The 16,414-nt window shown below is 43.5% G+C and overlaps 2 protein-coding genes across 2 annotated transcripts; one reads left to right on the top strand and one right to left on the bottom strand.

Annotated features, from left to right (window-relative positions):
• Nucleotides 1–4,230: 4,230 nt before the first annotated feature.
• Nucleotides 4,231–5,238, top strand: LOC114847013 (putative gustatory receptor clone PTE01). Its single transcript, XM_029136299.2, has one exon. The coding sequence runs from the start codon at nucleotides 4,231–4,233 to the stop codon at nucleotides 5,155–5,157; it is 927 nt and encodes a 308-aa protein (XP_028992132.1). The 3' UTR covers nucleotides 5,158–5,238.
• A 2,425-nt stretch (nucleotides 5,239–7,663) lies between these two features.
• LOC114847394 (frizzled-7-A-like) lies at nucleotides 7,664–12,005 on the bottom strand. The gene has a single exon (XM_029137065.2). It carries the CDS (start codon nucleotides 11,505–11,507, stop codon nucleotides 9,801–9,803), a length of 1,707 nt encoding a protein of 568 aa, XP_028992898.1. The 5' UTR covers nucleotides 11,508–12,005; the 3' UTR covers nucleotides 7,664–9,800.
• Nucleotides 12,006–16,414: the final 4,409 nt, after the last annotated feature.

Raw genomic sequence — 16,414 nt, 5'->3', positions numbered from 1 at the left:
TCTGTAGGTTAGTTGTTTTACTTTTAAAATGCCCTTTGACGTTGCAGAACCAGTCGGTCAACGTCTATTGATAAAACAGCAATTTAACCAAATAAAGTAACTGTGTGGCCCGTTACTATGCTGCATTGTCACCTGTTAAGTTAAATACATCACTAACATCTCTTCTTGGTGACTGACATCTCTTCTACCACACTCCATTCGGGGAACATTAAATACTTGGGCCTTGAATTGTTGTCTAGGCTATCAGAGCTTATTGATCTAAACTACAATCCATTATTAAAACAAATAGAAGCCAAGATGGCAGTCCTTACCCATTTCACTTATGGGAAGAATTGCCACCATAAAAATGATGATCCTGCCAAAAATTAATTACATATTCTCAATGATTCCAACTCAGCCAGCCCAGGTGTGGTTTAAGACATTAGACTCATACATCTCAAGTTTCTGTGGAAAACCAAGCCACCACGAATGAGTTTAAAAACTCTTCAAAAATCCAGACGCTGCGGCGGCCTAGAACTACCTAACTTCCACCACTATTTTCTTGCCAATAGACTGAACCATGTCCACAGATGGATAAAACCCATGCCAGCAGACTCCTCCTGGATAGACATTGAACAAACATTTTGTGGAAATATTAAAGTTGCAGATCTACCCTTTATCAGCACCAAAATCAAACACCATAGTTGCTACCAGAGCATTAGCATAAGAGCATCTCTGACAGCCTGGTGGGATTTTGCCAAAACACACCTCTCTGGAACAATCCAGACATCATACAAAATAAAAAGGCAAAACACTTCCAACTTGGCATATCAAAGAGATAACAAATCTTAAACATGTTTTCACAAGAGACTAGTTTACCTCTTTCGAGGAATTATTGTCCCACTATGAAATCACTAGTGCCAATTTCTTAGAATACCAACAACTAGTCAATACTTAATGCAAAAAGTAAGAATACTCCCATCCACATGCAACCACCACCAGTAATAGAGTGATTTATTGATATATCAGGGAAAAGGAACATTATCTTAAATCTATATCTTAATTTCCAATGTAAATCAGACAGTGAGCCTTTCGATCTCTAAATGCGAAGCTGATCTCAACATCACCACTAATCACACGTTCTGGAATAATATATGTTCTAATTTATTCAGAATGACAAAAAATACAAATTTACAACTAATACAATATAATTTTTTTTATAGAAAGCATTATACAGGACAAAGGATGTTCCAAATGGGTCTCACAAACTCAAATATTTGCCCTCATTGTACAGATAACACAGCAGATCGATTCCTACAGTACATGCATTCTGGTCATGTTCACCTGTGCAGCAATTTTGGCAAAGAGTATGTGAACACCTGTCAACCCAGTTAAGATGTCCAATCCCAGCGGCCCCTGCACTTTGTTTTCTAGGAGATCTAAGTGGGCTTGACCTAGAGACAAACTCATCACACACACTTCTTTCTGCCCTCTGTGTCGCAAAGAAAATCACCCTCATGAACTGGAAAACTAAAACAAATTAAGCATTACTCAGTACCTGAACAGCTTGATAGATTACACCACCTTAGACACATTGTCTGCTTCGTCAAATCAATAACCAAAACTATACTCTGATTGATTCCATTTCCAGGTAGGGATGCGTGGAGCTTGGGTGCTGCGACATGTCTGGCACAGTGGTGGGGGGGGTTTCTGGTGGTTGGGAGTGCCTGCCTGCCTGCTTAAGGAACCGGGACAACGGGGCAGGTGGATTCTGGGCTGGCCGCATAGTTCCCCTGCGGTGGGGGTGTGGTGGCTGCTGAGACCGGCAGTCCAGGGCTGGAGTAGGGCCATTTTGAGGGTTGGCGTGTGCCTGTCTCCAGGGAGCGGAGGCGGGCCTCCCTGCCAGTGTGCGGGGGTGGACCTGGGGGTGGAGACCTGGGGCACCTGTGTCTCCGGGCGGGTCCCTCTGGGGGTGTCTGCCTGTACCCGGAGGGATGTCTCTCCCCTGGGGCGCTGCCCCTGCTCGGGTGGGGCACTGCCTGCCCTAGCGGTCCAACGCCCTCTGGTAACTGCTCGGGCCTGTTGCAGGGGGTTGGCGGACCACTCGGGCTGCAGCCTTTATTGGGCCCTGGGCAGAGGTTGGCCCTCAATGCACAACCGCAGAGTATGTGTGTAGGTTTGAGTGTAGCACTACACGGGGCGAGCATGGGTATACTTGAGCGAGAGAATGGGCAAGTGTGAAAGAAGGGTGAGGATGGCTCTGGCTGTGCTGCGTGTGGCGCCTGGGCAGTAGTACTGTGGTCCCCGGGTCTCGCTATCTCTTACTGGCTGGGGGCTGTGGGGGCGGTGGGATGGGTAGCAGAGCCAGTCGGGAACCTGGCTCTGCGGACCCCGGTGCTTTGCTTCCCAACTACATTTCTCCACATTCATCCACTTAGGTCTGCAAGGGGCGTCCTACTGATAGAGGGACAGGGGCTACCGGAAAGTGGTTACCTCTCAAGTGGGATGCTCTGCAGTTTTAATTGGATTAGTCATACACACTCAGGAATCTGGGGGCTCCCTCTGGGGGGGCCAGTGGACCGAGCCTTGTCATTGATGGCTCTGTCTGCTGGACCCCTTGGAGAACTAGCGATCCCCCAAAGCTCCTCATACTTAGCCACATACACATACATTTAGGGCCGGGGGGTGGGCTCTTTCACTGGGGCCTGGGGCTGAGGCCAGTTGCGGCCCCTGCCTGGGGCCACATGGGCGGCAGGCCGGAGACCTACCCTCCCCACAAATGAGATCAAGCGAATGGTGTGGGTGCGAGAATGTATCTGAGAGTGCATTGGTTCACGTATGATTGACTAGTTTGTTGTGAGAGAGTTTATGGTGTATGGGTGTGTTTGTGCTTCTGTGTTTGTGTGAGTATGAATGCGTGTGGTGCGGTTGAGAGTGTGGGGGGTTCGGTTTTCCGCCCGGGGGTACGTGGATCATCTGCCTGGGTGGTCTCTTTTCTGCTGACCCCCACCCATTGCTGGCCTTGTGCTGTGGGCCCGGTGTGGTGCCAGGGGATGTGGTCGGGCCCATGGGGTAGGCCCTGCTCCGCTCGTGTAGTGGACTGGGGGTGGGCCCCACTCTGGGCGCGGGGGCATCTCCTACGGACCGTGGGTCCTCGGGCTCTACTCTTTCAGGTCGACCCTCCCACCGGGGGGAGTGTTTGCCCCTGGTTCTCATGGGGCTGACAGCATTGACCCCCGGTGGCCCACTCTGACCTCGGGTGCTGTCTCTGTGGCTGCTGCAGCTCTGCCTCGGAGGCTCTGTGTGGGCGGCTTGGGTCGCAACACCTGCCCTCCTGGAACTGAAAGTGTGTGGGCTCCCTGGCTACTGGGTCTCTTCCCTCCACTCGTTTTGAGTGTAGTGACCGAGCTCCTCCCATCACCCTGGCTTTCACAAGTGGCATTGTTCATGCAACGTCTGCCTCACCCTTTGGGTGAACAATGTTAAGCTACAGCTTTACTAATTACATCCCTGCTTATTTATTTTGCACCGGTTGTTTTAATAGATTTGCTTGGTTTCAGACACCGCAACATCACACTTATTTAGGATTAGCTGGCTAAAACATTAAATAAACCATTGATCAAGAAGAGTATATATATTTTATATATACCCCTCTTATTAAAGCAAAGCTGTCCATCACAATATGGCAACCAGCGTAATATATGCTGCTTGTTATACTGCTGGACAGAACTAAATAAGTAAATAAATAAATGATAAAACAAATGTTACTTCGTTAAAAACTAAATACAGGAAAAACAACTTAACAGTAATTTTGATCTAAAAGAAGGTCTAAGCTTGAGCATTAGGCAGAGGGTTTAAATCTTAAATTATGCAATTATTTTGAAATTTATAATTGGAATGGATTTCCGTTAGGCAGGAAATGAACCACAACCCGCATATTATATATGGTTTAGTGACGATGCTGCTGAAAAGAGGATATTCCACGTCACCTAAATCGTTATTCCACTGGGTCTTTTCTCTGCATTGGTGAAGTCATCTGGCTTAAGTTCCTGTTCATTAATGGCAGGACAGTGATGGTGACACATAACATATATTTACACGTACAGTACATTCAAATGATCGTGATCATTTCTTATTCACAACTTCTTCACTAACAGCATTGGAAGTATTGTTTTATAAAGAAACAGTAATGAAACATGTGAAAACATGTTTGATATTTGCTTTGAGGATTCTTCATCCTGAGAGTGTGAAATGGAAAACATCACTGAGTTTCACTTTAACCTCTCTGTGTATGTTAACATAGGGTTTTACCGTTATCCAGCCTTTGCACTGGGCTTCCTGCTGTTTGCCATTATTGTCTGTGCTAATCTTCTTATAATACTGGTCATTTCACGAGAACGGACACTTCATGAGCCCATGTATGTGTTTGTTGCCTTTCTGTCTGTTAACTCTCTGTATGGATCTGCTGGTTTCTTTCCCAGATTCCTTATGGACCTTCTGTCTGATACTCACTTGATCTCACGTCCTGCTTGTTTTACTCAGATGTATATCATTTACACATATGCTTCCTATGAAATGACTATTCTCAGCATTATGGCATATGATAGATATGTTGCCGTTTGTGATCCTTTACATTATCACAGCAAGATGACCCCTAAAACAGTCTCTAAGTTGGCAGCCTTTGCTTGGATCTGTCCGGCCATTTCGGTTGGATTATGTCTGTATTTGACCATCAGGCTTCCTTTATGTGGTAGCAAGGTCCAAAAATTATACTGTGCTATCTGGAATGTTGCTAAACTGTCATGTGAGACCACTTTTATTAATAACGTTGTTGGTTTGTTTGTAACTATTATATCTGTATTCTTGCCTTTACTCTATGTGTTGTACACTTACTTTAGAATTATCCTCGTGTGCAGGAGGAGCTCATCTGACTTCAAGAGAAAAGTTTTCCAAAGTTGTTTCCCACATACTATTTTATTTGTGAATTATTCTGTTCATGTTTTTTGTGATATTACTCTAAGTCGTTTAAACATAGAAAATTTAAATCCATTTTTTGCTGTAATTTTATCATTGGAGTTTGTAATGATTCCACCGATACTGAACCCTCTCATCTATGGTCTGAAGCTACCAGAGATTAGAAGATATATTTGGAAATTGCTGTGTTTAACGTCCCCTTGAAAAACTTTCAACATGCCAGAATTATTATATTCATCTGTTGTGTCTAATAATGTTGTAGGTCTGTGTGAGGCTGTCTGACCTAAGGCCTGTTTGAAATGTGTGACTTAAAGCCACCTTATTGTGCTACTGTGTGACTTTGTTGGTAATAATGGCTATTATTGTGACAGTAATAGTGGATAAAAGGCTCATGAGCCCTGTCTCCCACTCAGATCATCTACTTCATGCTTTTGTCTTTCACTCTTCAGCTTGCGCTGATTCATCTCTTCTATCACTAATGGCCTATGGCAGATACTTTATGTGGCCATATGTCGCCCTCTGGTGTTCTGGTGGTTCTTTGCATGGCTTTTGCATTTATTCCTCATGTTTCCTCGTTTCCTCATCATTCCTCACAGGGGCATCAACATTACATGCAGACATGCGTTATCTTAACTACCATGTCTTTGCCTTGTTGATTTGACCTAGTTGACTTAGCGCTAATAAATAATACTATAGCCTGCACTAATAAAAGCAGACTTTAAATTTATTCATTTTTAGAATGACTTCTTCCTGCTGCTTTATACTAATCGTTCATGCAACAGTGAATTCAAGTTCCGAACTAACTTTACCAGTCATCATCTCTCAGTGATTAAACCTTAGTTTTACCCTTGTTTATAGAAAAAATAAAACACAAGCGCAATTGGAAACTGTATGATGAATGACATGAGCATGACCATGCTTTGTGCTACATCTGTATTTGTATATACAGTATTAGTCACAAAACTACGCTTTAACACTGACGTCAAAAATAGGAACTAGCAAATATCCTGCAGTAAATTAAATAATAATAGGTATAACATGTTTCCTAAAACCTGCCTTTATTAACCACTAGCAATTACTCTCTCTACTCTCCATGACCAGACTTAGGATTCAGATAATTTATACCTGACACTGTCCACGCTCCTGCTGGCATTTTCCATTAATGTTCCTGTTCTCTGAGTAACCTCCTTGGCGTCTAGTCTGAAGCATTTAAAAGGACAGCGGGACAGACAAATTGCTAATACTCATACTTTTCTTTCAGATACAGACCTTGAACCATTCAAACACATGCACAGCTAGGACACTAAATGAAGATTTTTCCACAAAACTCTAAAAGCTCATACATCAGTACCATATAGGAGCGAGGGACCTATCCTTTGCCAGGAACTCATATTATCATGAATGTGTTTTCCACAACCATATTTGTGTGTTCATGTTGCAGTTAATACAATTGCTCACAATGGTTGTGAGTGTGACTGTGTTTAGGGCACAACACAAAGCTGTGTAGCTAAGTAATGGTAGCAGACAAATTGACTCCTGCATGCCACACCTGATGCCACCAGGGGTCAGAATCAGACCACAACTATTACAGATGAGCCCTCAGTTTATCTGCAACTCTTTATATTATCTCCAGAACTCCTAAAAAGGCCAAACACAAGCAATACCCCGCTAAATTACATGTTTTATCAATTTAGGTAATGTGGGTCAGACACACTGGGCTAGTCATGTGAGTATATTAGATTTATGGAGGACTCACTGTAAATACTGCATTAATTAGTACTGCAACAGTAGCTGTCTTAGCTTAATGATGCTTTTGGGGTTTACAGCAACTTATCAGAAAGCAATATGTGTGATAGTAATATACTTATGTTCAGTTCAGAACTACCAAAACCCAGCATCCACTGTCATTCATACAGCTGCTCAGTTCGGAACTACCAAGACCCAGCATCCACTTTCATTCATACAGCTGCTGATTGGATAAACTGATAGACAGCTGCTAATTATGCCTAATTAGCACATTTAATTATGCAAAAATAATTAAATATGTCTGGCCTACAGCAAAGCACCAAATTAGCATTCAATATTCACAGTTGGTATCAACATTGTAAAAGAAGTAGACAAATTTCTTTTGAATGATGCAATGGATGTTGTACCTAATAATAAATTATAAATCTATGAAGCTGTGTTGGGGCAGCTTTGGGAGCAATACAACGGCACCAAACAACGTAAAACAGGCATCAAGGTAGATTCATATTTTTCCACAATGGCTCAGTCTTATTTAATTAGAGCCAAACTGATGCCCATGGTGTTAAAATTAGGGTGAAAGAGCAAAACAAATGTTACAGGCTGATTATCATGAGTATTTACAATTCTAAGTATTGTATTGTCCTCTAATTGAGTGGATTCCCTGTTTAACTGCAACTCACAATGACGCCTGTGTGACTGCTAATGTCTTTACAATCATGTGTCCTGCCCATGCATGGGAAGTATTTTATTGGTGTCCCTTAACATTATGGTGGCAAGTGAAAACAACAAGGGTCTCAACATTATACAGGTGATTCTAAACTTATGTGCTGCAGGATTACTTAGCACATCTTACACTTAAGTTGACATGAGTATAATGAATGAAATTTTACATTCATGGCTGTATGAATGTTCTCAGAATAAAGTAAATACTATTGAACATGCACAAACCACAGGGAGCAACACATTACAAACCTTATCACTTTTATTCAAACTGTACACATAAAACAAGCTTATATCATTAAAAAAAACAAGTTTAAAAAATGAGTATCGGCATAAATACAACATGTCTTTAAAAAACGGTGACTACTTGGTAGGTTGCATATGTTTTGGTAAACACAGACGCAGTGAAACACTTGTTCCTTCTAAAACGTGAGCATCATTCACACAGCAGCTCATGGCTATGTGAAGACAATTACACTGAATATTTCTACCTTGTTAGGTAAAAGCATGGTGAGATGAGAACAGATGCTCGTGTGGCAGAGTTGACCTCTTTTCTAAATTATGTCTACAAGCTAAGTTTAATTCCAACTGGAGGTATGCAGACAATTTAACATGAGAAGTGACATTCTTCCATTACAACAGCTTTAACAGAATACTATGCTCCAGCTCTATGTGTATTTCTGAGATGTAAACAAGGAAACAAAAGCTTCTGACAATCATTACTTTGCTGTAGACTATGTCTAAATAAAAGCATAGGTTTCTACCCTTTGACTTTAGGAGGGCAAATAAAATGCAAGTTAGTTCAGGTGGCTGTTGTGTGAATGCAAACACTTGGTTGTCATTGAAACTAAAACCGTTTGTTAGTTAAGTTTCCCTGCTATGACAAACGGTTTACAGTAAGTTTATCGAGCATCTTTGTTGTAATAACAGGTTATGTGTCTCGACTAAACACTGCATGGTCTGTCTCTGCTTGTCTCTCCAGTTTAAAAACATTCCCACATGGCTCTGACCTTTGACCACTTTCTTAGTGTTTCCATAATAAAATAAAAATAACGCATAACCTGTTTCTAGAACCAGAGGAAATAAACTGTCTCGGTGTTGTGTGGTTTTGTATAGTACACTCTAAATTAATCATTCATTAAATACTCGAAAATGTTCAGTCTGTTTGTGAAAAACATTTAACACTTAAAAGTAAAATTATAAGGCTGTCTGGACAAAAACAGTTGTGTGTACAGTCATCTACAGAGCAACCATTTCCACTCCTAAGGATTAAATCCGAATCCTTGAAATGGTGCTTTGGATATCTTATAGGCTTAAAATGTGAGTTCAAATGGGGGATCCAACAGTTGAGAGACCACACACAGAGACAAACAATGAGCTGTTGTGTCTCCATTACAGAGTGGAGGCCCTGTGTGTGTGTGTGTGTGTGTGTGTGTGTGTGTGTGTGTGTGTGTGTGTGTGTGTGTGTGTGTGTGTGTGTGTGTGTGTGTGTGTGTGTGTAGCCCCCCTAACTGTTATTACCCTGTGGTGGGTCAGTCATTTTTATCACTTTGTACCTCTAGGATAGTTGTGCAAACCAATACATAACTTCATTCAGCTTCGGAGTGAACATTCATTGCAGAAGCAAATATTCAACAAGTAAGAAAAATGGTAAATATAAAGTATAAAGTAATGTCTGGGCAGCCACTTGGCACACAACGGTGAAGTCGCAGAGTTAATCCTATCTCTCAGATGAAAAGAGATTGTACTCTGCAATATTGAACACAGCATTGAAGTATTGCAGTCTTTTCACTAAAAGCAGAGCAACTTTAAATTGAAGACAACAGTCCAAATACCCTTAATTATTGAAATCACAGTAATATGGTGTGGCTGCCGCAGGTCAAACCTTTGACCTTTTTGGACAGAATGACTTACTGCTTGACCCACCAGTCTTTCGTGTTGCTATGTTTTCCACTCAAGACACTCATCAGAGTGGACAAGAAGTACATTCGCTGTAATATTAAGAATATAATTAATAATACAAAGAAAGTTTTGTAGCAAAGGTCACTTCACCATTCTGGCATTACAGTTCAAGGGCCAAATGGCCAACATTTACACCAGTTCATGATCCAAAGATGTGAATGCCAGGAGTATGGGCTGTCTGCCGGACAAAAGAAGCAACATAAAAAGGAAAGAACGAGTAAAATAATTATACTTAAAATGCATCAAATTTCTATTCAATGCAGATCAAAGTTTGGTTGTGTTCAAAACCCTGAAAACACAAAACTCCTATTAAAAATATGTCCAAAATAGAAGAGTAAAATTAAAGCTATTTGACCTCCTTTGCGTTGCTGATACATCCAATACTCCCTCTGGCCTCGCGCCTCTTCATCCACGAACTTTTACACGGTTGTCTCTCCATGGTTACCGTTGCTAAGGCGCTTGTAGAACCTCCGCCATGACTGCAGAGTCTTCCCGGACCAGACCCAGAAGCCCGAGGTGATCCCCACTATCATGGTCATCAGGTATTTGATCATGAACACGGTGAAGTCCGGCGTCGTGGGGGCGAAGTTGTGGACCGGACACGGGACGGCGAAGCGCTTGCACGTCTGCATGTGCCAGGTTCGCTCCCAGTGCTCCCTGAACGCCTGCTCGTAGAAGTAGCACGCGATGACGATGGTGGCCGGCACCGTGTAGAGCACGCTGAACACGCCGATGCGCACCATCAGCTTCTCCAGCTTCTCCGTCTTGGTGCCGTCGTGCTTCATGATGGTGCGGATTCGGAAGAGCGACACGAAGCCGGCGAGCAGGAAGGACGTGCCGATGAACAGGTAGACGAAGAGCGGCGCCAGCACGAAGCCGCGCAGCGCGTCGACGTTGAAGATGCCCACGAAGCACACGCCGGTGAGCACGTCGCCGTCCACCTGGCCCATGGCGAGGATGGTGATGGTCTTGATGGCCGGGACCGCCCACGCGGCCAGGTGGAAGTACTGGGAGTTGGCTTCGATCGCCTCGTGGCCCCATTTCATCCCGGCGGAGAGGAACCAGGTCAGGGACAAAATCACCCACCAGATAGAGCTGGCCATGCCAAAAAAGTACAGCACCATGAAGAGGATGGTGCAGCCCTCCTTCTTGGTCCCCTGGGCCACGGTCCTGTAGCCCTCGTCCTTGAATTTATCCACGCACACGACTTTGTCCTCCAGGAAAAAGCCAGCCGCGTAGGCCACCGCCACCATGAAATAACAGCCGGATAAGAAGATGATGGGCCGCTCGGGGTATCTGAAGCGCCGCATGTCCACCAGATAGGTGAGCACCGTGAATAGAGTGCTCACACAGCACAGGATGGACCAGATCCCGACCCACAGTCTACCGAACTTCACTTCGTCCTCCCGAAAATACATGATTCCGGTGGGTTTGGTGGGCTCGCACGGAGCCCCGCAGTCTTTGACCCCCATGAAGCGGTAGCCCAGGTACGAAGGCACCTCCAGCTGCAGCGGGCAGGAAAACTGGTGGTACTGGTTGGGCTGGAGTGGGCGCTGGTTCGGGCGGCCCATATTTGGGGGAAGGGTCACGTGGTCCGGGACGTACGGGGAAGACGAGGCGGCCGGGCCGCCGGGTTCGGAGGTGTTCTGGCCCACGCAGATCTCGCCGGCACCGTGGACCGGGAACGCCTCGCAGCGCAGCCGCTCGGGCCACTGGAAGCCGAATTTGTTCATCAGGGCTTCACACCCCTGCCGCGCGCGCTCACACAGCGACCGACACGGGGGGATGGCCTGCTCCAGCACCGTGCAGACCGGCGCGTACATGGAGCAGAGGAAGAACTTCAGATCCGCGGAGCACTGGACCTTGACCAGCGGGTAGAACTGGTGCACCTCGAGTCCGGCGTCCTCCTGGTTCGTGTGGCCCAGGAGGTTCGGCATGATGGTCTGGTTGTAGGCGATGTCGGTGCACAGCGGGATGGAGATGGGCTGGCAGAAGCCGTGTTCCGGGACGGATATCCCGCTGTCGCTGCTGTAGTGCTGAGCACAAGCTGGCGCAAAAGACAACCCGCACAGCAGCCACATGATCCGCAGCGACACGGAGCCAGTGGTGGACCTGGCCGCCGCCATAGTTGAGGAGGAGGGGGAGGGAAGAAAAAACTTTGATCCAAGTAGGGCGACTTGAAAACGGAGGAAAAGCGAGGAAAATCTACACAAACAGCCCCGATACCGATCGTGCGCTCCGGCGGCTACGAGTTGAAACGTCCCCTTTCAACTTTCCCTCGTGTTTTATGAAGATAAGTCCAAGTAAAGCGTCCGTCGTGTCATGACTTCTCGATGGTCTTTGTAAGTGACTCCGAGCATTCCACTCCTGCTCCCATTAAGGTGAAAGTAGCGCTCAAAAGTCCAGTTTTCCTGCAGCGACGCAAACCCACGCGGCTCACGGGCGCGTTCGGCGTCTAAGAGTTGTGGCTCGCGCGCAAAAACGAAAGCATAAACGCGTAAAAAGGCTTATATTCCCATCGTTTCTCGACCTGACTTCACGCAGAGCGTCGGTTCACATGCTGAGCGGTTGGAAGTCCAGAGGCTCGCTCTCCTCACTCCGCGCAGATTCCACCGGTTTCCAGGCGGCCCCCTCATTCACAAGACCCCCCTCCCCGTTGAGCGCAGGGCGCCTTGAAACCGACGCAGCGTCTCAGCCAATCAAGGCATTTGTTTTCCTTGAGGGCTCCTTTTTGATTGGCGCTTACTTCCCAACGAAGGAAAATATGTAACAGTAATTATAAGTCTACGCCGGAGACTTTACAAACATATACACTTTATGTTCAGGTTTTCAAAGAAAAACGATTATGTTTGTATTTTTAAGAAAAGAATAATTAGTTTACCTTTTACATGTATAAAAAAGCAAAATATGCATTAATGACCCAAACAGCAGCAATACATCACAATAATGTTTCCCAAGAGTCAAATAATAAGTGATAAATGTATTATTATATAGCTCAATATTTTTACAGCATATGGGTATACAGTAGTAGTGTTTTAGAAGTTATTCAAAGAAAAACCCTTACTTGTGTAAACAGCATAAAGTTTATAATTTATCATAAGCAAAACAGTCACATTTAAAGTGCACAAATATACCTGCATCATATTTCTCTAGCAATTCATGTAGTTGAAATGAAAGGAAAACTAAATCTCGTGATAAAGTTACAAGGACTGTAAAGTTTCTAAAACACTTTTTTATACCTATCCTGTTACTATATTTTTGTTTTTCTGTTTCATAATTTTTTTAAGCAATCAAACACTGTAGAAGATGTTGTTGTGTTTTCATGACACAACATTGTGTCATGAGTCTGGTTTCATGCTTTTTTTATTGGTGTGAGCTGGAGTTCTTTCCCTTTTACATGCCTTCATATGCCTGCGTGTGTAGGGTTTGTAACGTTGTAAAGCTATGAACAAGCACTTCATGAAGCCATAATGGCGTCCGTTCAATTACAGCAACTTATGCAATGTTATGCTGTTTACTGCATAAAGAGTTTAATGAAGAACAATCAGATGCAGTTCCTAGGCAGATCTGTATCACTGTGGAAACAAAGTCACTAAAGGCAGCAGTAATTTAGATTAAAGGCGTGATCGATCTACCCACAGGCAACTGAGCTGTGGGAGGTGCAGGCGGTTCCTGGTGGCCGCGCTGCATTTGGTGTGTTTCTACCCTGAGTGGGATGAAGGGGGTAGGTTGCGGTGGGGGAAGGGACAGGAAGAAGAAAAGAGGGTGAAGAGGGCAGGGGGAGAAAGAGAAGGAGCCCGAGCAAGAGGAGACGTTGAACCAAAAGGAAAAGTCAGTCTAGCTAACCTGTAAAACAAGTAGGAAATTTAGACTAAAATAGAACCACGGGCCAAGCTGATTGTGTAAACTCAGCATACAATGTAACTTTAAGAAATCTCTGCTGCCATGTTAGACTTTCTCCAATTACCATCAGAAAGAGGCACTACTTTGTCTCATTCTGAAAAAATGTTAATCAGCATAACATGCCTATTCCCTAGTGGAATGCTGCATTTACTATTAAAGGCCTTTCATATGTAACACAAAACACTTATAATTGCTTTATTATATGCTACTTTACTATATGTGAAGTTGCTGCATGTTAAGTTCAGTATATAATTTACAGGTTTATAGATTCCAACTTCAGCAAAGCTTAGATGAACTCAGAAATGAGCCATTGACATCCACAGATCGTAGATCATCATTATCTTCTTGTGGTTCCTGTTACGTTTCCTTTTGTGCAATCTAAAAAGAAAAAAAATCTTCATTTGAAATCTTAATGATTTTCCCCTTAAAGGTTGAAAGAGTAAAAGTAAAACTTTATGTAACCAAGTAAAAATGCAGACAGATACAGATGCTTCTCTCAAGTGGGTTTATAAATCAAATCGGTCTAAAATGTTATTGGCAACTTACAGTAGGATTGCCTCATTGGAAATCATTTTTTTCCTTCTAACTTTCCAACCTCTGTTTCTAATATAATCAATACATTCTACTAATTATAAAAAAAATTGTACAAAATTTACTATATTGATGAGGTGGTTAGTCCATTGGCAGGCAATTCAGTGTGATCTGTTTTTGGGCACAGCTTGTTCTATTTCTAGAAATCTTCTGATGTTACAAGTCTCAAATCAGTGGCATTATTAAATTATTGGTTTGAAAACTTGGGTCGGGCCTTGGTAAACAGAGCTGGTGCACAGCTGGATAATAATTAAAGACCAGCTATTAAAGCTATTGATTGAAAGTCCTGTTAGTGCACTGTGATTTCCCTGGAGAGCATTTGTCAAATACAATCTGATCAATGTCACGGCTTACAGCTGATGTTACACACTCAACTGAACAGATGGAAGCATGGGTTAAAAGATGGACGAATGAAAGGGTCTACAAAATAATTAACTTAATGTCATTGTATTTGGCCATTTAGAATTGACTGCATATTACGGGCCTTGTTGTTTGAAAATGGGCATCAAGAAGGTATCATAACAAGTCGTAGTAACAGCAATGCAAAGCATAATTTAGCCAAATATGAGCACACGTTAAACAGTCAAACCTGAAATGCAGTTTAACAAAACTATGCAAAAAATGCCAGGAAGCTCCATTTGGGAGCTCGTGTGTGGTAAAGGTCATGCATCTGTGTGATTTATACAATATGTGTGGCCAAAGGTTCCAATCTCTGCTGCACGCTCACAGCCTGCTCAGTCTGTGGCGTTAAACGCAGCAGTTAGCAGCTCCAGCGGGTCAAATGGTCGTACTTCGGCCTGTTCAACTGGAGCTGTTTGTTTGTGTGCGCTCGTTTGTTTGTGGATAGTGGAGTCTGCAGTGGTCAAGCAGATGTGGGCCGTTCAGGAGGTTTCCGGACAGTCAGTCGCTGTTTGGATTGCGGTCTGCTGCCACTGGACATCTGGAGGCAGGGAAAAAACTGAAAAAGCAACATTACACAAACAACAACTACATTTACAGTAGACCAAGGTGAAATAAACACAACAAAAAAGTTGTTTTGATGGGTTGGATTAGTGTCAAGCACTGCCAAAAGCATGACCACCATGCAAAGTAGCTTATTTGAGCTGTAACACGAAACCCAATACTGAACAACTATTTAGATGAGGAGCTGAGGTGGACAAACATGAGCCGTTAACTTTGGTGTGAGGAGGTTTCAAATGTGAGGGTGGCTCACAGAACATGTTGGCTGACCAAGCTGTAACCAGCATGTTAAGTGTTTTAGAGGACCTAGCTGAACCTTAATGCAGTGCAGTGTCTTTTTGTACGTAGTGGTTCCTTAGATGACGTGTATTTGCACATTGACATGACTTTATATTAAAAAACTGACTCTCAGGTCATTTGTGGCACCGATAGGTCGGAGAACATTTAAAAAAAAAATTTGGTTCTTCCTGTGTCACTATCACAGTTTATTGTGTTAATTAAAAGTGCCAGCTGCCCTCGGCTCCATTAAATGTAAGCACATGTGCTTTGGCCTTTGCTTTAACTCAAACTACATCGGATTCGTGGGTAATTAGTGGCTGTAAAAGTTGCAAAAAAGGCCACATTTCACTCTTTCCTATAAAGAATGAGAGAGAACGAGAGAGAGAGACGGAGACAAGGACAGAGAGAGGGAGAGAGAGAGAGAGAACGAAATAGAGACAGAACATTGCAGAAGTATGTGACACCGGCCTGAATTGGGGGAGGGGAGGTCATGCACAGAAAGAGAGAGGGGGGCGCAGAGAGAGAGAGAGAGAGAGAGAGAGAGAGAGAGAGAGAGAGAGAGAGAGAGAGAGAGAGAGAGAGAGAGAGAGAGAGAGAGAGAGAGAGAGAGAGAGAGAGAGGAATGCAGGCAGCTGGTTTGTGTCTGTCAGTGCTACACAGAGACTCTACAGTACTGGACCACTCATATACACGCACACACACAGCAGAGCATAGTGATGAAAGAACGATTTATTTGGACCGGCAGAGTGTGTGTTTGGTCCAGCAGGCGGCAGGAAGCTTACTGATGTCTCCACTACTTGGAACAAAAAATTATACGTGTGTTACCAGAAATGAGGAACGAATGCGGGACATCAAAAGTAACTCTTCAAAGGAATTAAAAAACTAGGTCACTGTTAGGATGGTGCGAGTGTACACAGGAGTGCTGTATTAGTATTACTGAGAATCATTCACTTTACACTGTTACCAACACTTTATTAGGTACACCTGTACATTCAATTTCAATCCAGCAACTCATACAGCAACTCTGCCATCAATTCAAAATTTTTCAAGCTCTAATAGTAAAGTAATAATGAGTATCCTAGTATCTTAATAATAATATAAATGTAGTGGATTTATAGACTTTTAAATGTAAAAATTCTTATCTTGTAAAAGTTCAGTTCATGGCAGAACGTCTGACACCAAAGTGAGCTAGTGTAATACATCAATACATCTGCAATAAGGTAGAAATGATCACACTGCTTTATCTCGGAAGCAATAAACACATGCTAAGTAAGAAAAACTGTTTATGAATGTCCAATCA

This window comes from Betta splendens, chromosome 21 (assembly GCF_900634795.4).
Source record: "Betta splendens chromosome 21, fBetSpl5.4, whole genome shotgun sequence".
NCBI classification, from domain to species: domain Eukaryota; kingdom Metazoa; phylum Chordata; class Actinopteri; order Anabantiformes; family Osphronemidae; genus Betta; species Betta splendens.
Note: the sequence above shows the minus strand (reverse complement) of the source record. Positions and strands in the feature narration are given on the sequence as shown.

Excerpts from the sequence above, each read along its gene's own strand:
- LOC114847013 (XM_029136299.2), top strand. The coding sequence starts at position 4,231 with ATGGAAAACATCACTGAGTTTCACTTTAACCTCTCTGTGTATGTTAAC.
- LOC114847394 (XM_029137065.2), bottom strand. The coding sequence starts at position 11,507 with ATGGCGGCGGCCAGGTCCACCACTGGCTCCGTGTCGCTGCGGATCATG.